The 21,112-nt window shown below is 44.0% G+C and overlaps 1 protein-coding gene across 1 annotated transcript in view; it reads right to left on the bottom strand.

Moving 5' to 3' along the window:
* The window catches only part of efl1 (elongation factor like GTPase 1), an 86,459-nt gene that overhangs the window by 63,980 nt on the left and 1,367 nt on the right, over positions 1-21,112 (bottom strand). Inside the window, 10 exon segments of the mRNA XM_071546545.1 lie at positions 379-542; positions 2,221-2,387; positions 10,653-10,752; positions 12,301-12,423; positions 12,616-12,752; positions 13,246-13,325; positions 17,395-17,518; positions 19,421-19,656; positions 19,831-19,968; positions 20,531-20,664. Of these exon segments, the coding sequence (XP_071402646.1) occupies positions 379-542; positions 2,221-2,387; positions 10,653-10,752; positions 12,301-12,423; positions 12,616-12,752; positions 13,246-13,325; positions 17,395-17,518; positions 19,421-19,656; positions 19,831-19,968; positions 20,531-20,664 (1,403 nt within the window).

The following is a 21,112-nucleotide window of genomic DNA, read 5'->3' as shown; positions in this document are numbered from 1 at the left end:
AGCTGCAGTCTTCTGAGACACCTACTGTATCTACCTACTGTTATTTACTATTTGTATTCATCTACCTAATCTGTATTCATCTGCCTAATACCGTTTTTGAGCTAAACACAGTAAAATTGCAATCATTTGCGACGACGTACCCCAACATCACTGAAAAATCAGGTGATTGAGGCATGTAAACACTGGGTCACAGACTGACAGAGACTGATGATGTATAATATAACCTATTAATTTATTATTTTAATGTCAAAAAGGTTGCATATTGCAGCTTTAAAGTGACTTATGCGGTCAGTGGTGTGCATTTATCGAGTATTTTACAACGGCTTCAGAGATGACTGGGGAACAGGGAGTATAAAGGTTGTATAAATGTGGGGTTACCATGCTGAGGCCCTGGGCGGGGTCGTACTTTGGTCCCAGGACGAACACTTTCTGTCCTCTCCTGACCACACCGCTGTAGACCCTGGCGAACGCTATAAATGTCTCCTTCCTCTCCTCTTCCTCCTCCGGTTTTGGCTCCTTCACTGCCAGACTCTCCATCTGGGCTGACAGACACGGAGAAAACCAAGCGCTCCTTTGAGGTTCAATCACAGTGAACCATCACACTCTAATCACAATCATACTTGTACATATAAGGTGCGTCGGAGCTGGATGCTGTCAGTTACCATACATCATCTGTTAGGAGTGCAGGGATATAGAGGGCGGAATAGAAACATAAGGGGGGGGGGGGAGAGAGAGAGAGAGAGAGAGAGAGAGAGAGCGAGAGAGAGAGAGGAGAGAGAGAGAGAGAGAGAGAGAGAGAGAGAGAGAGAGAGAGAGAGAGAGAGAGAGAGAGAGAGAGAGAGAGAGAGAGAGAGAGAGAGAAAGAGAGAAATAGGCCTTGTCCACACTTTTCCTTTTTTTTTTTTTTTTAAAACCGCCAGCCCCTTTTTCCCCAAATGCAAAGCAGTCTTTTTAAGCAGAGCGGAAGAGACTACATGACCAGAACCCACCAATCACAATTAAGAGGAGGCAATGGGCCAATCACAACAAAGAAGAGGCGACAAACCGATCACAATGAAGAAGGGAGCAGGGTTCCCCACTACATCAGCTGCTGGCAGCTTATGATGAGTTGTGTTAGTTTCTAATTGTTTGACAGACATCAGTATTGTTTGCTGGCAGCAGCAGCTATTCAATATGGAAACAACAAAAAATTTTAACAAAAAAAGTGGAATAGTGTGAACACTCTGGTTCAGACAGATATATTAGGCCGATATTTGCCTTTTAGTAAAAATCCAGTATCCAGTCAGTGCTGTCCACTTCCAATATGAGGTGCCAAGTGATGTCACTACCTCTAATGAAGGTGACATCACCTGGCACCTAAGATCAGCCAATAGCAGATGGCAATTTCGGTAGCATGCATTTTACCATTAGATATCAGGCTTTAGCAGATGATGAGTGGGAGAGGTCCTGGATGTCTTGGCATAAATGCTTAAGTAGCCCAAATTGGAAAGAATTTGGTTGGAAGTTGAGAATGAGATATTTTAAAACACCTCTAGTGATATCCAACTATGACATGAAATCTACCCCTCTCTGTTGGAGAGGATGTGGTCTAATAGGAGACTTTTCACTCATTTTTTGGGATTGTCCTAAATTACAAGTATTTTGGGAAAAGGTAAAAAAGGAAATAGGAGAAATTTTGAGCAAAGTAAACATACTGTAAGCATTTAATTGGATAATTTGGGGTGAATGTGAAAGTATATATAACATACAAAGAAGGATATCCCTCCTCCTCTTCTCCTATCTTATGTCTTTGTATTGTTAATTAGTTTTCTTTTCTTTTTCTTTTTTATATACCAATATTATTTGTGTCTATGTCATGCTGTGTGAGACACATTGTCAAGGAACCTGTTTTAATAAATGTTCGAAAAAAAAAGATATCAGGCTTTACTCTTTACTCATCTTGGATTTCAGTAGAGACTTTCCCACTGTGACAAGAATACAGTTCTGGGGATAACATTCGATACTTCCAGTTTTGGGGATTTTTCTTCTTTTTTTTACATGAAAACGGTTACATTTTACGATATTGAATATCCATACAATATCAGCAATCGACAGCTTCAATCCAACTAGCGGGATTGGTCATCAAAATCCCATATCAGTTGAACTGTAGTTAACAAGATGATGAGTGAAATAAAGAAATGAATGAATGATGAGTCCAGAGTCTAAGTGTTAAGCTGTGGCTCTACTTACCAGTGATGTTGTCTCCAGCAGGTTGGGCTGCCTGTGACGTACTTCCTGACTGGGCGTGGCTTTCGTGGCTCTCTGCTTGCTGATTGGTTGCCATCCTGTCGGCATGTCTCTGTCTGGCCAGCTCCCTGCGCTGAGCAATCTCCTCCTGGGTCAACGGCCTGAACACACACACAAACATACACACAGCCACACCCACACACACACACACACACAGGTCAGAATCCCATTTGACTTCATGCAATGGCAGTTTCCTAGAGGTTAGAGAAGTAGTGTTGTGACCAGAAGGTTCACGGTTTGAATCTGCAAGACTGTGGTTGTACTGTGTGTAACTGTGTGAATGTGAAGCAGGGTGAAGCTGAAAAAGAGCATGGAGCTCAGTTGACTGACCCTGTATAAATAAAGGTTAAGTAATAATAATAAAGAGGTTTATTGCAAGAAAACTCTGTCCTACAATGGCAGAGAGCGGCCAAAAGTTTAAAGGAATACATCTGGTTGTTTTTTCTTCTGGTTGCTGGTTTCTTGAAATCAAAGGACACCACAAGCCGACTAGCTGACTGAGGTCATTGCATATCGAAGTGCATGCTGAAAAAAACATAACCAGCATGAATTCAAAATGTCATAGATGGTTAATTTCCATCACCAGATGCATACAGCATGCATGACTGAAATTACACTGGACACTCCATAAGGACGGCGTCACTATCCCCGACATCGGTAAAAGTGGGACAGAGGGCTTTCTCGGGACGTATGGGGCTCATAAGCTGTCCTGTCAACACCTGAAACATGCCGCCTGGCCTATGGCGGCGAGAGAAACCATTTCTAAAACAAGGACCCCGCTTGGAAGAGGCGAGCGCTTTGACAAGTAGCAGAGGTTAAATTTGACGATTACTCCCCAGATAGGTACCTCTAGGGCGTGCTGAAAAAACAGAACGCAATTATCCCTAAATTACTCTGGGTACATGCCCTGTGTGTTTGTGTGTGTGTGTGTGTGTGTGTGTGTGTATGTGTATATGTGTGTGTGTGTGTGTGTGCGTGCCCCTCTTCAAAGAGACCGCAGTGACTACAGCAACACAGCTGGTCACAATAGCCCTGACTGACGGCATCCAACGCAGAGTTCAACTCCGTGATGACAAACCACTTAAAACAGCCCATAATTTCGCCCCTGACAACAGCAGAAGCCCTGCCGACTCGGTGGGACTGATTGCGCCTCTGTTTTGCATAAATTAGATAAAAACGGGGCTGCAGCCTAAATTCGGGACTCTAAATGAAAACCACGAGAGAGCGAAACCTCACGGAATGACAGCCCCGGCCTGCGGAAAACAACAAATAAACTACCCGCTGAACTCTGCACACTCTCCGCTTCTTTTATGGCATGAGAGACGGCAAAGTAAAGCCCCGGAGTGTCTTTCCTCCCCCTCGCACGGTTTTGTCCAAAAACCCCCGAAAAGAGAGAAACAAACCGAAAACAGACAGATGTTGAAGAGAAGGCAGGTATCGTCTTACTGTGACATTCACCTCAGCCTGCATTCTCCCGCGGAGCTGCTCAAAACATCAAAATACGCACCCCGCCGTGCAGTGCCGCGCCGCTCTACATGCTTACGAACAGACCGCAGCTTAAATCGCAGTGTTTTTCCTCAAGAGGTCAAATCAGTCGCTCATTGGTAATAATGGGAATGCCATGAGCTTTGGTTTCTGGCCTGCACCACTGCGGTTATGAAGTAATGGCTTCCAAACAGTGGAGCAGGACGCCGGGAACCGCAAGCAGACCTTTTAACTTTGCGAGAGCGGAGGGAAAAAAAGCAGAGTGGAAAATTAAACGATATATTGATACTAAAGCTGTCTACAAAACACACTTCATCGCTTTTTTTTTTTTTTTTTTACCGCTAGAGGATTCCTACTGCAGATACTTTCCGTTCTAGCTCGGGCGCATAAAAAAATGCCGCCGAACAGTGACTGAGACGATATGCTTTCTGACATTTTGTGTGAATGCCCCATGGTGAGTTACAGTAAGCTGGAGTCTAAATTTGTAGCTTGAGCTTTATGGAGCTCTGAGTCAGTTGTTTAGTTGTCATGACCGACAGGCTCATTACAGTGGGAATTCTCACCAAAGAAAATGCTTAGTCAGGTTTGTTTGTAGTTGTGTTTTGTTTTTTTTACTTGCTTAGACCTACTTGCTATCTCCAGGTCAGACTTACTGTGGTTTACAACTTCTGAGATTCTTTATTAGCTTTTTTATGTCCCGAAAAACATATTAGAGCTATGAACCCCTATTGGATAAGTTTTTGTCCCAACGGCCCATATGGGAAGATTTCTGTTGCTGATTTAGTACTGAATTCTAGAGCTGTCTGCACTGTATGTGGGGAAATAATTACATAAGATAGTGATGATAGTGAAACCTAAGATTATAATAGTCGTTCTTCTACATTCTCTAATTGGGATCGTTTCTAGTGAACTGACTGACCCCTCTCTGAGAACAACTGCCTTAGCTAACTCAAGAGTTGCTGTTGCTATTACAACAAGCACAGATTCAGTTCAGCCCCATCTTGCATGTGTGGCAACGGCGTACAGTTCTTTCCCAATATGTGAAGAGGATGCAGGAGCAGTGTGAAAATTTTGTTGCTAACGTGTAAAGAAGTTTTCACCATAATACAAGTCTTACTTCCTTTTAGCAATCGCATACTGCTCAATAAGGAACAGACATGATTTGTAGAAAATGGGGTAGGGGAGGGGGGCATGGTGGTATGTGGGGACAGAGGTTGTGTCCTCATTCCTTCCACCAGTCTCATATCTACCGCTGAGAGCCAAATTGATGATGGCTGCCATGACAACAGTGCCTCAGTGTGTGTGCGTGCCAGCAGGGAGGCAGCCTGTAGCTCATTCATTTACGCACAGACACAAGACACAAATTCACAGCTTATGAAACAGCACACAAAGTTAAGATCAATGGAACAAAACAAAAACAAAGGAAGGTAATTTCAACCTAGCTATATGTATGTGATCTTTTCGGTTGAATAATTATGGGCCAATGATGCTATGCCTTTGAATAATATCACAGAACTGGTAACCATAAGTATTGATTATACCGAGTATGCTCAACATGCTGCACAATGTTGTGTGCTCACATTTTCATACAGAGCATGGTAAATAAACTAATACTGAGTGTTGTACCGTAAACCAAACAATGGCTGTGGATACATGACCTAAGGAGAAAGACAGGACCACTGCAAGAGGCTGATGAAGAATTATGCTGCTATATAGTGGCAGAATCCCCACAGAATCACTGTTGCCTTGAAAAAAACTAGGAACACCAATTTGGGGCTAGTATGGTATGGCATACATGTCTTTGAACCACATCAAGAAATGCTGGTTTTTCCTTTTTGATGCTTTGTGGTTGATCATGAAATATTTGGAACCTCTCATGGATGTATTTTGTCCTCCACCTTTGAGATTTGATTGTTAAATATCTTCAGTTTTATTCATACCATCATCGGATTAACTGGATTCACCTTGGATGTGCAAATCAAAAGCTCCACCTGGTTTCACTAACAGCCTATGTAAGTCAAAAGTCAAAACTGGAATTGTATGACTGTGAAGCAGGACATCGCTGGAAAAGAGTTTGCATGAGTTGAAGAATTTACACGATCCACTACAATTTGAGCAAATGCTATGACTCTTGGGCTTATTAGAGCCATTCAAAACCCCATTGAATCCCCTCAAAAATGCATGGTGGTCAAGCTGAAAACAAGGTGGCTTTTCCTAGTTCCTGAGAACCAGGACTGAGACATTTTGGAGATACAAGGTTTTCACCCGATAGCAGCGATAGATAACAGGTCACAGCCTTGGCCACTTTGCCCTTACTCTCTGTGCCATGTAAGGAACCATAGGAGGCAACTGTACCTAACCTAATCAACTCTGACAAGAAAGCCCAGCCTTCCAGAGCAGCCAGTGAATAATGTAGTGTTCAACAGATATGTGATGACTGCTTTTCATTACGGGTGAAGAATCACATCCTAGATGATTCTGCATTGTCTGATTGGGCAGTCTGCTCGGTCCTAGGATCTGGGGCAGGTTTAACAGAGCTTAGATATTTCTGTTTAATATGCAAAACGAACAGGGTTCCTCGTTGGATATATAGGTCAAGAAGGAAAACAAGCTGCAGATGCTGCGGTCCCAGAGCAAGCACCTCTGGGAGAACAGGACCACCCATGACACACCTCGGCTCTGATCTCCTTCACGACGAACACAACTGCACAAATTAAGGATGAAATAGACTTTACAACAAAACAATTAGCCTATGCTGTCTTAGAGTATTTAGGCAAGTCAATTCTATTTAGCCTGGACTTCAAGGCTTGAAGGTAAGGAGGAAGCTGAGAAAATGGCTGCTGTGGTTGCGCATTATCTACAGACCACAAGACTAATATTGGTCAATGAAATCTACTGTAGCATATCTAATGCATCTAATTTGAATGCACTACACTGCAAAAAGTAATTTAGTCTCATATTCAGTCTTAATAATCAAATGTTTCTTAAAGAGTGCATAAACACACACTGTTTTCAGCTAGTACACAATTTTGAAATATGTGAAAATGTTGGGTGGGGAGCGATGCAACTTTGGGATCAGTAGATACAATAAAAAACAGCCAATTAGGAAAACGGGAGGGTCATTAATGACATCACCAATCAAAAGGTGCTCTCTCCGTTATCCGACGAGCCATCAGTCATGTCAGTGCAACTTTGGGATAAATAGATGAATAGAAAACAGCCGATCAAGAATGGGGAAGGGGCTTAAATTACATCACCAATTAACAGGACTGTCTGTGCCAAGGCCAACAAGCCAACAGATATATCAATGTGACTTTGGGATCAATAGAAATAGTCTGACGAGCCATCATTCCTCACAGTCCGATCAACAGAAACAGACAATAAAAAACAACCAATCAGGAAAAGGGCAGGGGCATAAATGACATCTAATCCACACAAAAATGTCCTGAGCCCAAGACGCCGTCAGTCATGCCAATGCAACATTAAAATCAACAGATATTAAATATCTCAATGTGACTTGGGGATTAATGTTTATAGATGATTCAAATAAAGCCAGGAAATCAGGAAAGGGGCAGAGGTTTAAATGACATCACCAATCAACAGGAAAATCTGACAAACAATCACTCATGTCAATGTGACTTTGGGATCAATAGATATAGTCGAAAAGCAGCACAATTTTTTTCAGATTTCTGGGCTGGACCAATGGATACAAAAAAGCCAATTGTGAAAGAGGGAGGGGCTTCAATGACATCACTAATCAATAGGAAACTCTTAAAACAGCCCAGGACCTTGTTTGTCTTTCCTGTCTCTCTCTACTTTGAGCTACTACTTTTTAATAAATGCAAATAAAAATGCCAAAAAGAAAAAAACAAACAGCCAATCAGAAAAGGGGGGGAGGAGCTTAAATGACATCACCAACCGATAGGACACTCTCTCCCATCCAACGAGCCATTACACCTCTCAATGCGGCTTCAGGATTGCTCTTCTGATGTCTGATGCGGTGTCACTCATGTCAGTGCAACCATGGGATCGACAGTTATAGACGATCACATATCTCAATGTGACATCAGGATCAACATTACCAATCAGGAAAGGGGGGAGGGGCTTAAATGACATAACCAACTGATAGGAAACTCTCCCCAAAACCAGCAAGCAAATGTCAAGTGAGTTTGGGATCAGTAGATATAGATGATGAAAACCAGCACATCATTTTACAAAGCATTCCACCCTGCATGTTTCCTGTACTCTTTATGGCAACAGTTCTCAACCATGTCCCATCAACACCCGAGTCTGCTGGTTTTAATTCCAACCAATCGCTACACCAGCGTTCACTGATTAGTTCCTTTTATGTTGATGAAGGCGTGTTAATCAGTGAAATCAGCTGCTGTAGTTTTTGGCTGAACTGAAAAGCCTCTTAGGCCTTGATGGCATGTGTGTTGTGAACCACTGCTCTCTAGGCAGGTCTGGCCATGGGCAGCCACAGAAAAGTCAGTTGTGTGTGTGTGTGTGTGTGTGTGTGTGTGTGTGTGTGTGTGTGTCTGCTGTAGGTGGCCGGCAACAGGGAATGGAGGCTCTAGTAGGCTCATTAGCCAAGATTTTGGACAGGCTTTTTCCACTATGGCTTGCAGTCTGAGATGACCTCCCCTTATTTCTCACACACTGCCTTTCTTCTCGCTCTCTCTTTCACATATCTTGATCTCTTCTCCCCTCTCTCAATCCCTCCATTATAGCCCCCCACCCCCACCCCCCGTGCACCGCCCCCCCTTCCGTCTCTGACAGGCTGTCCACATCTCTTCTCCTCTGCTTGCTGCTCCGTTTCCCTGGGAGTGCATTGGCAGAGTCTGCAATTAGGATCCAGTGCGGTGACAGGAGGGGGAAGGAGAGGAGAGACGATGCCAGCCAGAAGGCTGAAGTAGGATCTTTCTACACTGCATCAGATATACTGGAGATCAAGTAGCTGGAAACAGAGGGAAAGGGATGGAGGGAAGGAGCGCCGGGTGCTAAGAAGCTAACTATAGTATATGCTCACCATGTATTTTTGGATTGCAGTGCATCAATAAGGCATACAAATAAGCTCGTTCTTATTTACTCACATTTTCAATGTTCTGAATGAGTTCAGATGTTCAAGGTTTGTTTTGTTTCATGAAAAATGCATACTCCGTGAGAGGAGAACAGACCGACCCCAGACTTGGCAAATACAACAACATCGCAACAAAACTGCAACTCACAAACCGGCACGGTCGAGTTGTGTGTCAAAGTATTACCGAGGCATTAGCATAACATTTTCTCTACAAATCACTGCGAAGTTTATTTCCATCTATCACGTCGAGGAAGGGAGAGAGACTGAGTGGCATAGATGTATGTCTTAATGAGGCCGTTTGCACACCGAGCCACCCTGCGCTGCGTTGATAATGTCTGTACAATTAGTTGTTGAGGACAGCTGTAATGGGTGTCATCGGAGAGCGCAACACTGCAACAGGGGGCAGGTTTATAGCTTCGGTGCAATTTAGCAAACGCAGATCACTCGCTGTACAATGAGGCGGAGGGAAGACAAAGAGCTCTCTCTGGCCCATTAATACCCTCACACACATGCTCCGCAGGCCAGGCCATTAAACCAACACTGGGACCAACACCCTAATGGCTCCCCACCATCAATCCCAGTTCCCTGCGAGCATCTGCTTCCAATGAGAAACGGCGGCAGTCCGCTCTTACTGTACCGTGTCATCCCGGCCTTTTAAGTGCGAGGATTGCTTTGCTATTCATCTCATCAAACGGAGGAAGTTGCAGCCCTGACCTCCCCGCTTTATAAAGGGTTCGAAGACAGAGCCGGTGACACGGGGCTTAGATTAATGGGCCAGATACTGGAGAAGGGAGTTGCATGATGTCTTGAGTGTGTTCGGGTTTCTAAAGCAAGACAGGCAGGCCGGGCCAGGCCGGCTCCATCCATCACTGACTGTAGGAGTCTGGAGGTTGCGGTTTACCCCCAGTTCACCTCCGAGGAGGACGGAGAGATCGGGGAGGGGTAAACAGCTGTATCCCACTCCGGGCGAGAGAAAAAAAACTAGGGGTGCACCGATAGCGGGAATACCGATACTGGGAGCAGATTCCAGGCTAAAAACAGAGAGGCAAAGAGACTTCTGCTTTCTTCCATACAAACAAGGCTCCCAAAGTGGCCCTGACATAAAAACCCATGACTTTTCTGTGACTTTCCATAACTACGTGAGAGTGCATCCATGACTAAACATTTGTGTCCCTCCTGGTTTGTTATTATTGTTTTTTCCACAGGGGTGAACAGTCTGGTTTCCACTACAGTGAGAAAAACCACCAGCTAATGCGATGAATGTGTGAAACAAGTTGTAAAACACATTCTGCTATATTCCTATAAAGCGACCCATTTGTAAAATTCCCTGATGCTCCCTGACTTCCCCAGAGAATTGATCAAATTCTGTCTGGAATAAACCTCGAAACTCCATGACCACTGGGAACCCTGCATAGAAGGACGCTTGATCTCTCTAATGGTTCGAAATGAGTTATATCTCAATCATTTTTGTGCAATGACCCTTCACTAATGGTCTAAGTTTAGCTCAGCAAAAGTAATGGGCTGGGGCAAGAGATTGGCAGTGGGTTTAGTGCTTAAAATCGGTATCGGCGCTGAAAGAGGTATTGGTGCTTTTCCTACTCAGAAGTCCAATGTAACTCCACACCCTAATGCGTGCCAGCTCCTCTCTTTCCTCTAGATTCAGAACAAAGGAGATGTATTGGGCATGACCACAGCTGTGGGGGGAAATGACAGGGCTGTAGCGCCATCTACTGACTGCACTACATGGGGAAACACACACACACACACACACACAAACACACACACACACACACAGATTTACCTCTGTTTGTTCTGAGGCAAGGCCTTGGTGTCCACGGCAAACATCTTGGACACAAAGACAATGACCGGTGCGTTTTCCCCACTTGAGCACTGGAGGAAAGCTGGAAAACACCCAAGACAAGGAAAAAAGCTTCAAACACACATCTGCAAGGGAGCCAGACCAAAAAAAGCCAAAGTCATCATAAAAAAAAGGAGGTCATGTCCGCATGCTGTTTTGCTGCTTCCAAAATGCATTAAGGCAATGAAATGCTTTAACCAAACATGGTATTTGTCTGAGACACACACACACACGCACACACTTTGACACGTTTAAAGAGCATAGCGGACATTCATTTCGATTCCACTTTTTTTTTCCACATTAGAGATAAACAGACAGAAATTCTCTCGCATACTTCCAGTCCTCCACACATGTCAAAACAACTAATGAGATATCAAATCCCGGATGCTGCAACTCATCAGATCTTCCCCATGCAGTTGGGTCAAAAAGAGTGAAACTGGCCGCGCTCGCCGCCCAGACATCTGATGTCATATGGAGGAAGGGTGGAGAAAGGGGGCGAGAGAGGCCTGCCAACATCTCTCTCTCTCTCTCTCTCTCCCTCTCTCTCCCTCTCTCTTTCTTTCTCTCTCAGCTGCCAAGGCTATCCTGGCTGACTCACTGACTGGCTAACTAGACACAGCAGACGGGGGGGGAAGCAGGTTTCATAAATGACCGGGTTGGAAGGAAATGTAAATGCCTTCATAAAAGCTGAACTGTGTGGATATGCGATAGGGTGCGTCCAAGAGAAATAGATCAAACAACACTTCCCTCCTCGTCTGAAGACCTGAAATCTCTGGTCCCACGCAATCGCTGATGTGAGAGACTTGGATAGATTAGAGTAGTTGGTGGGGAAGTTTTGATCTTCGTCTAATCAGAAGATTAGGGACTACATCAAGGATGAGAGGGATGGATGATGCAAATGCAGTGAGAGTTTGAACGATGGCCTTAGTTTCTGCAGTGTGTGCAGATTTTCTGCTTCTGTGGTGTCTGTGTGTATACGCATGCGAGTCGGACCGATACGGGTTTTTGAAAGCCTATAAAGATATACATTTTTTGGGATTGAAGCTGTTGACAGCCGGTATTACATTTAGATTTGACCATTTTCATGCCACAAAAAACAAAAAAAAGAAATTATTCAGTGTTTCCCCAGAATTGAGTTCTTGTCAGGGTGGAAAGGCCTCTTTTTTTAATACAATTACATTGACAGAACAACACCCACCACCAACCCCAAACAATCATTGGGTCTACATTGAAAAAAAAAGAATAAAACAGTAAGTAAACAAAGTGACAAGGACTAAAAGGGACAAAACAAAATAAATGAATAAACAAATAAAATAAAATAAAACAAAAGAGTGTGGAAAGGCCTCTTAAACAACATTTGGACCATCATGGTCTTCCCATAGACAACCAGTGTAGTATTGATCAATTCTACAATATATATGTAATCAATCAAACTGCATCATATCCATCATATCAGAGGTGAATGGCACTGACAATGGACAATATCAGCTCAATATATCAGCAACCAAACACATCAATGCCCTAGTGTGTAGGTGTGATTGTGTGTGAGTGTGTCTGACCGTGTGTGTGTGTGTGTGTGTGTGTGTGTTACCTCTCTTCAGCTCCTGCGTCTGTTCAGGCAGCGAGTCGAATCGTCGCGCTCCGACACTCATCAGCCTCTCCACCCTCTCTGCTGCCATGTCTAACGGACTGGGAAGCTTCTCACACACCATCGCTGCAGCCGGGGTTAAGGGAAAATAGAAACCATACACACAAAACCCACCATAAAAAGCTAAGGTAAGGGAACCAAACCAACATAGACACACACACAGAGTAAGGATATGTAGGTAGTAGTAATATGAGTAGTAGTAATAATAAAGAGACTCTGGTTGATGCCAGAGTAAAGACACAGAGATATAAAGGATACAGAGGACAGCCTGGGAGACAGGCAGCCACTGGCTGCAGATGGCAGACAGCAGGACTTTGGGGTCGGAGTGGCGCAGGTCCCTGGCCATCACCTTCACCCCGAGCGACGTCACCATCTTATCCACCTTCTCCTTGTCTCTGCTCACAACAACAGGATAAACCACGTTACAGAGCGTTCATACTGTAGCGTTACTGAGAGCAGGAGCAGCTTTACCATTTCAGCTCGTTTGGAAATATCATGACCATAATGTGTTCTTGTGGCATAGAAATCCAAGACCAGGCACTCATGTGGGTTTGCAAGTTAAGCCTTTAATTGCAGACAGAGGGCAAAGACATTAAAAAACACCTACACGTATCGACCTATGCCTTCATCAGGGTGCTCACCCGCCCTCTCCAATTAAAGTCCTTTTAACTTTCAAACCCACATGAGTGCCTGGACATTTTTATGCCACAAAAACATATTTGTGGTCACAATATTTCCTGTCTTTCTTTCTGTATTTCTTCAAGTACGATTCCTGGCCTACATGAGCACCTGTGGTTGTTTGGGGAAACCTGAAGCGCCAAATTTCCAACATTAACACTGACATGTGTGTGTTTGTGTGATTGATCAATGGAGCATCCCGTCACCCACCTCCTAGTGACAACAGCATCATATAAACTCCAAATGTTATCCAGCACAAGCTGCACAAACAGGGGCTTCTTCCCTTTGACCTGCAGCAGAGAGAGAGACCAAAGACAGCAGATCAGGAGAGATACAATCAAAAAGGAAAGAGAGACAAGCAATTTTAGAAATAACCATGAGCGCTTTTATTCAGCTTTATACGGGTAGCTTGGATTTCACTGAAGCCAAATCAATACACCCCTTTTTGTGTCAAGCTATTCTATAATCTCTATGCCATGCAGAGGCATAATAGGCTTTACATTCACATTTTACATTTTAGGCATTTAGCTGATGCTCTTATCCAGAGCGACTTATAATGAGTGCATCAGTAATATAAGCTTCAATTCCTTCTAGGATTCGAGCAATATGGGTTTCTGAAGGCCAATACAGGACTAATATTTTTATAGTCGATTAGTACCAATATTTAATATCTAATGCCAAAAACTTTTAAGTCTTCAGTATTTCCTCCCATTCTCAGCAGGATGTGGGGAAAGTGTTGAAAGTTTATCCCAGGTATTCTGGGATAAATTACCACCTGTGAAAGAATTAATAAAAAAAAACAAAAAAAAAACTTTATATCAATAATCCTAATTCCTAGATCACCAACATTACAAGCAAACAAAATGAAGGAGGTCAAAGGTCAGGGCCTAAGTGCTTTGACAATATTCCCATGACCACAGAAAGAGCATATAAGAGCGAGTGCCAGGAAAAGAAATAGAATAAGAGCTAGGGAGGGAGATGGAAGGGAATTTTTTTTTTTTTTTTACTTTCTTGTACCAACTCCCTGCCACACACACACACACACAGTTCAGAGGGTCAACCTATCCGGCCCATTCCCGTCCAGTGAGCATGCGGCTGTGTAAAAAAAAAAAAAGCCTCTCCCATTCCATCGACGACCCCGGATGTCAGTGAATGGGGCGACAGGGTTTAAATAAGAGGTCGACCTCCGCGGCCCTCGGCACAGCGGCCTATTGTTGCCTCCTCCGCTCGCCGCTGACAGCCACAGCGCTGGCTAGACAGAAATACACTAAAACCTTTATCGTTCGCTTTCTACGAGATGAGCAGCGGCTGAAGGTTAGCCGGCGTGAGCGCATCGACGAGCCCCGGCCTGACAAACAGACGGCGCCTTCGGAGGGAGCACGGATCATTGATCGCTCCGGCCATCAATCGCATAATCGATCCACTTGAGAGCGATCGCACGTGACAGCCGGCACGATTGGACGTGTTATCGCTGGTTATTGGAAGCCGTGGGTTATCCAATAATGGAGGGAGGAAGGGATGAGAAAATGCTCTCTCTCTCTCTCTCTCTCTCTCTCTCGGATTTAGTAACACTTGCTTGAAAAAAGTCTCTCCATTAGTACCACCCATTGTTAGCGTTACCATCCAGGCCCGCTGTTCAGGGTCGCGGTAGTGCTGTTGAACTGAGTGGGCAGCAGTCAGATCGTGTGCAGGCGGGACTGGAGAGGCTAAAGCAGAGTCCATTAGCATCTCACAGACCTATACTCTGCATTCATTTTAGTTATAAATGGCACACGGGCAGGAGGGGACAGGGAGTGATCATTACAGGCAGAACTCCTGCACTGTGTGGGAAAAAAATAGACGGATCTCTAGAGAGAGAGAGAGAGAGAGAGAGAACGAGACAGACACAGATGTATAAAGAGAAAGGAAACGAGAAAGAGAGAAGAAACAAAGATTAGGGTTAGACTGATACATCAGCTTGCCGATGTTTCGAGCCAATGTTGGCCTTTGATTAAATGTCAAATATCAGCTAGTCAGTGTCATCCACCTTCAATATGATGGAGGTTCCTCCCTGACCACAGCTAGACAATATTTTTATTTTTGTATCAGATGGCTGCCTCATCCTGCCTTGAGGAGCTGCTAATCCACCTAAGGGAATTTCATTAGTCCAGGTTTCAGTGAAGAGGTTTAGTGTCCCATGATGGTCTAAATGCTGTTTCAGAGGCTTTTCCACCTTGACAAGAATACAATTCTGGGGGAAATACTGAATACTTGTCATTTTATGGAATATTTTGGCATGAAAATGTTCAAATTTAAAGACACTACATATCGGCAGTTTCAGTCCGAAAGTATCGGCCTCGGCCTTCAAATACCCACATCAGTGCGATCCTAACAAAGATAATGAAACAAGCAGACAGACTACGTACACACACGGAGACGGCTGAGTCACTGAATCACCAGTAAACTGAGAGTGACAGACGGCCACCGGTGCCTTGTTACCAATTTGTCTGGGCCTTGTTGCTCCCATTTCCGCTTCTGAGACAGTAGTCAGAGGACAGAGGAGAGTCCAGGGAAACAGCAATACTGACTGCCTACTCACTGACTGACTGACAACTGACTGGGGAGATCTGCTCCGGCTGGTCAGATAGCATCGACCTCAGACCCAACGGACTGAGACTGACTTGGGGAGTAACCACGCGGTTGCTATTGATCCGGAATGGCAGGCAGGTGATAACAGCAAGCAGTGTTTTCCCATAGATAGACTTACAGCAGTGCACCGCAACATCACAGAGGCCCAGGAGAAACAGAGTCACCCTAACTGAGGCTATAAAATAATGAGAGCGCTAGTTGCATGTGTGCATGTTATTCCTGCAAAGTCGAGGCTGGCAAATAAAGGAAATCTTAAATCTGCATTGGTCATGTAAACATTTTAATCTAATTACCCCAGTTGCTTCCTTTCAGGTCAGAATCTGGACTAACACTGAAATTCAGATGTGTTGTACTCGTTGGATTATTTAGAGATTGTTGAGACATGTCTGCCCTGATTTGAATAAGCCTGTCCATCTGAGCTTTAACAGCTTTCAACTTGTTCACATGGAACTGCTTGCAGCTACTTTCTCTGTTTGCATCCAGTTTTCACACCTCCCGAGTCCCGGCATCAGATAACGTGGGAAAGTTCCATGGGCGCAACAAAATACACCATGGAAACAAAATGTGACAGGAGGGAAATGACCGAGACTGCTTGCAGCCTTTCAGGGGAGAAGCCAATTGATGTCCTCATGCAATAGCTCTAGACGGGAATATAGAATAGTTTGTGTTTAAAAAGTGTTCGATCCAAGAGTTGCTGGTGACCTCAGGCCTGTAGTCAATGAACCCGTCTCTCAGGTCACCCCCTGAAGATATTCGGGACTCAGAGTCTTTGGGGTGGAACAGAAGATAGTACTCCTACTTTATCATGCCGTAATACAGAGCATCATCAGGTATGGCATCACCGCTTTGTTTGGCAATCTGGCGGTCCAGTTAAAATCTAAGATCACCCGGCTTGTCCAGACAGCTATGAAGATCACCAACAACACCCCAACCCCCAGTCTGTCAGCGGTCTGTCATCACTGGCTCAAAAAATGTCTTCAGACCCCTCTCACATTGTCCACTCAGAATACCATTACTACCCTGGGGTAAGTGTAGAGGGTCCCTCGGTGCAGACTGAATTGATAGACACTCGATTATACCAGTATCAATCAAGGCTCTTAATGGCAACAAGTGAGTGCCATAGGACTGTGCCAAGATAACAAGGGCAAGTGCAATATGTTGGTCACTGTGTATGGACCATGTTGGGTATGTTAAATGTTGTCAGTTGTGTGAAGTGCTTAATGTTAGACATACCATGTTGTTTTTACCATGGTGATGTGCAGCAGTGCAGTGTCTAAGCAGTCACCCGCCCCCCACCCACCAGGGACAATAACATGTATCTTATCTTATCTTATTGGAATTACTCTCTGAATCAGCGTAAGGCCGATCATTCAATTACAGTGTGTATGCTCTTGAGTGTCCTTGCTGCCAAAGAAGACAAGAGCTTTTGAAACGAGACAAAAGGCAGAAGCCAAACAAGGCCAAATCGGAGTCAGTATTTGTGGTCAGAGAGCCATGTTATTTAATGAGTTGCAGCCTTGGGGTGCTCATCAAATCCAAGAATGCTAAGTCAATACTTGTGTCTTTGTGGAGAACGATCCTCCCATGTCGTCTTGGACAGAATGAACTGCCCAGGAAAGCAAGAGCAGAGAAGCTTCCTATCAGTTTGAGATGGGCTTTGTGCTTGAGGTCAACAGGTGTTTCAACTGCCTCTATAGAGAAAGACCCATAAAGAATCCATAGGTACATTACCTGAGCTCCCTTCATGATCTTCTTAGCTTTTGCATTGAGGTAGAAATCTCCCCACAGGGTTTTGAGCAGCACCTCTGCTCTAATGCCCATCCTCTGGCTGTAGATGTGGGCAAACTGCTGCATGCTACGAAACACAGAGAATGAAAGTCTTAGCGCCTCATTAAAATAGTCTGCCCCTTTAGGATTTCTTCAGCAGCATATTTTTTTGTGCAGACTCACTGACAACAGAAAAGCATTGATCTCTATTGCTGACGATGCCACAGTGTTTGGGCTTTTTTTTTTTAAGTGGGCCTATTAGCAGCTTTGAGCAAAATAGAGCTTTTGTAAATGCTGAGGGATTTGAAAAAGGATCTGGGTAAACATGGTTTTGTAGCTGTTTGGATCTCGGCTTCCTCCTCCTTTCCCACAGACGGTAAATGAGAGTCTTCAGTTCAGCGGCGGAGGAGACTTGGCTGTCTCCGCTGGGACTTAATTGGTTTATTTATAGCAAGGAGTGATCACAAGGACACAGCTACTCTCAGAACTAGGTCTTCATGTCCTCATCATATGCCATCATATGCGTAACTAGCTATATCTCAACAGGCTGAACCGGTTTAGCATGGAGACTTTATGTCACTGTGTTACTGCATGACAAGGTGGACTAGATGCAACTTGTACCGTGACTGGTAATGTGGGCAACAACTATTACAGAGAGTTGACTAAGTAAAACATTACAGAAATTTTTTTTTTACTTTACAAGTGTCTAATTGGACAACAGGATTAGGGCTTTTAAAGTTTGGCAACAAACAGGTAGGAGCTTGCTCTGGTCCCTGAAGCTTCATGCTTGTAGAGGATCATCTTGTGCTAGAAGTATTAAATCTAAGTTGACAGCCCCATCTAGTGGACATTTGAAAAACTCCTCTAAAGGGGGAATCAAGGCAAGATCCTCCTTTCAATAAAACATAGGCAGACTGCTGGAGTACCGAGAGTTTTCCCAGCGGGTCGGTCAGCCTGTGGGCCGGCGGTGAGCTAGACAAAAACAATACAACAAGATAAAAAAAACAACTCCTTGGCTGTTTGGGTAGTCAGTAGACTGTCTGGCTGGCTGGCTCCATAGTACAACCTGACTTTGGTACATTACCTTTTATACACTGAGCTGACACTGGTTGTGTTGTGTTGTGTTGTGTATTTATCACAAACCAGTCTACTCTTAAAGCTCGACTGGGCAATTCCGCACGTTGGTGGCCCCAAATGCAATGAGGCAAGTGCTTGACTTAGTTGTTTTACCCATTTTCTGTTTTGTTCTAGTTGTCATTTACCTCATATGTAAAATGCCAAATTCATTTTAAAGATTCTTTGAAGAAAATAGCTTACATCTCCAGTAACATGTTGTTCTACATGTGAGTATCTGTGGATTGGTTGTGGTAAGCAGGGTCATTTTTTACATTTATATATTTTTCATATCTCCGTCTACTTATGACTCCATCCCTAACCCATTTGTTCCTAATTGCTCCTCGTCTTCCCTACAGGTTGTCAAGGCCCTCAGTACTCGGTGTTCCTCTTGGGTGTGAGTGGATAACACAACGTTATCCACCAAACACCACACCACAATGTCCCTCATGGGATGATTTTGCTTCTTTAGATTGCTCTGTCTCAGACTTTTTCTCCTGGGAAAAATGTCAAAGCAATACAACAAAGTGAAACTGTGGGAAGCTGGCAGCAAGCAGCATTAGGACGCGTTCACATGTTAGAGCTACAATGATTGGTTTAGTCTTTCATCTCAAGAATGACAGCTAACATCACTGTCTTACCAATGAACATTGGGATAGTTACTCAAGAAATCTACCACTACTTGTTATTGGAAAAGTAATAACATTAGTGTAACACATTATTGAGTTATGCATTACCACCCAACACTGTTTCACCAGATTTGTGACAGTGTCATAGTGACGCATCGTGGGCTTTCATATTTCAAGTTGTTACACCAGTGACAAAACAACAGGCAGAAGACCAAAAACAAAGTTGCCTTGGAAGAGAGCAGCCATACCTGAATCCCCATCCGTCTATGGCACTGGCAAACACCACATTGCCTTGGTCAGGAGAGAAGTACAGGTGGGAGTCGTCCGTCTCCTCCAGCCCGGCGCTCCAGTCGTAAACCTGATCTCCCCCCAAGGCCTCGCTCTCTTTCTCCTCCTTCTCTCTCTCCTCCTTCTCCTCCTTCTCTTTCTCCGCTCGCTCCTCCAGCACTTTGGATGTGAACAGTGTTCCTGTGACTGCATTCACCTACAAGGACGAACGTTTTGAACGCACACAGACACCGAGTTACAGAAGAACACCTTTTCAAATTTTCCTCAGATCTCCTCAGTTGAGTGTTATTGAGGACCAATAGTAAAATATATATTTTGTTGCCTGTGTTAGACTCAGATGTGACTATAGGATGCATGCTGGGCCCCTCACCTGTTCCAGGATCTTCTGCAGGTGGGTGTAAGCCTCCTGAGAGGTGAGCTTCAGCTCCACGATGAGTCTGTCCATCTTATTGATAACCAGAACAGGCCTGATGTTCTCCAGCCACGCCTGACGCAGCACAGCCTGGGTCTACATACAGGAAACACACGCAGACATATGAGCAAATAAACAAAAACATCATCTCTACAAAACAACATCCCAAATTAAAAATAAGGTATACATTTTAATCTGCTGGGGTCTAAACATGGACCAAATAGGAAAATTCAAATAAAAAAACAAAGAAGTGTTGCACTAGTTTTATGATATATTTGGCTGAGCTTCTCTGTTCCATTAAAAAGGGCTAATCAATTCCATTGTATTAGGGTTCAATTAATATAGGTTTTGAAGGCCAATTCTGATACCCATATTTATGGACTGAAGCTGCTGGTAGCCAATATTTTGTGCCGATATTCAATATCTTTAAATCTAACCATTTCTATGCCATAAATCATACAAAAATTACAAATTATTCTGTTTTCCCCCCCAGAATGTTATTCTTGTCAGGGTGGAAAAGTCTCTGAAACAGCATTCAGACCATCATGGGACACTAAAACTCTCCACTGAAATCCAGACTAATGAAATATGAAAGATGTCTCTTCCTGACAGACCAGCAGGTTACAGAATGAGACAGTAAGTCAACAGTGATATTAACCTGCGGACAGACTCCCTCCACAGCGTCGACGATGACGATGGCTCCGTCACACAGCCGGACAGCCGTGGAAACCTCAGAGGAGAAGTCGACGTGACCGGGAGAGTCAATCAGATTTAATAAGTACTCCGTCTCTCCTGAGGTGACAAGAAGTGTACAAATACTGTCAAACAGCGGGAAATAGAAAGTGACATTAATGTACGGTTGGAAGGCAAAGAGCCATTATTCAATAGTCTATACCAATTGTAAAATGCATGATTTGCGTCTTCAAAACTTTGTAGCTGCAGAACACTACATAGATCCGAGCCTCTCACACTGCCAATAATCAGTCAGAATAGAGCAACCCATCAACCAAGTCACACACTGTACTGAATGCAACAAGTTCAAATTCTCTAGGGGTTGTCAGAAGGCATTCTGGGAAATAGGAAATCACTAACTGAAGTAGAAGTAGATGAGGAAGGCTGAGGGAAAGTGAGTACATCCAAAAAAAGTAAATTACAACATTCATCACAAAATAACTCCTGGGACATACTGACCATCACAGCCTGATGACAACAGTGTAAGAGGATCCGAGGGTGGAGTTTT

The sequence above is a fragment of the Centroberyx affinis genome, unplaced genomic scaffold (genome assembly GCF_046629955.1).
Source record: "Centroberyx affinis isolate AG114_WGS23_722 - 3 ecotype Tasmania unplaced genomic scaffold, CSIRO-AGI_Caff_v1 ptg005310l_1, whole genome shotgun sequence".
NCBI lineage: Eukaryota > Metazoa > Chordata > Actinopteri > Beryciformes > Berycidae > Centroberyx > Centroberyx affinis.
This window is presented reverse-complemented; position numbering and strand designations above follow the sequence as displayed.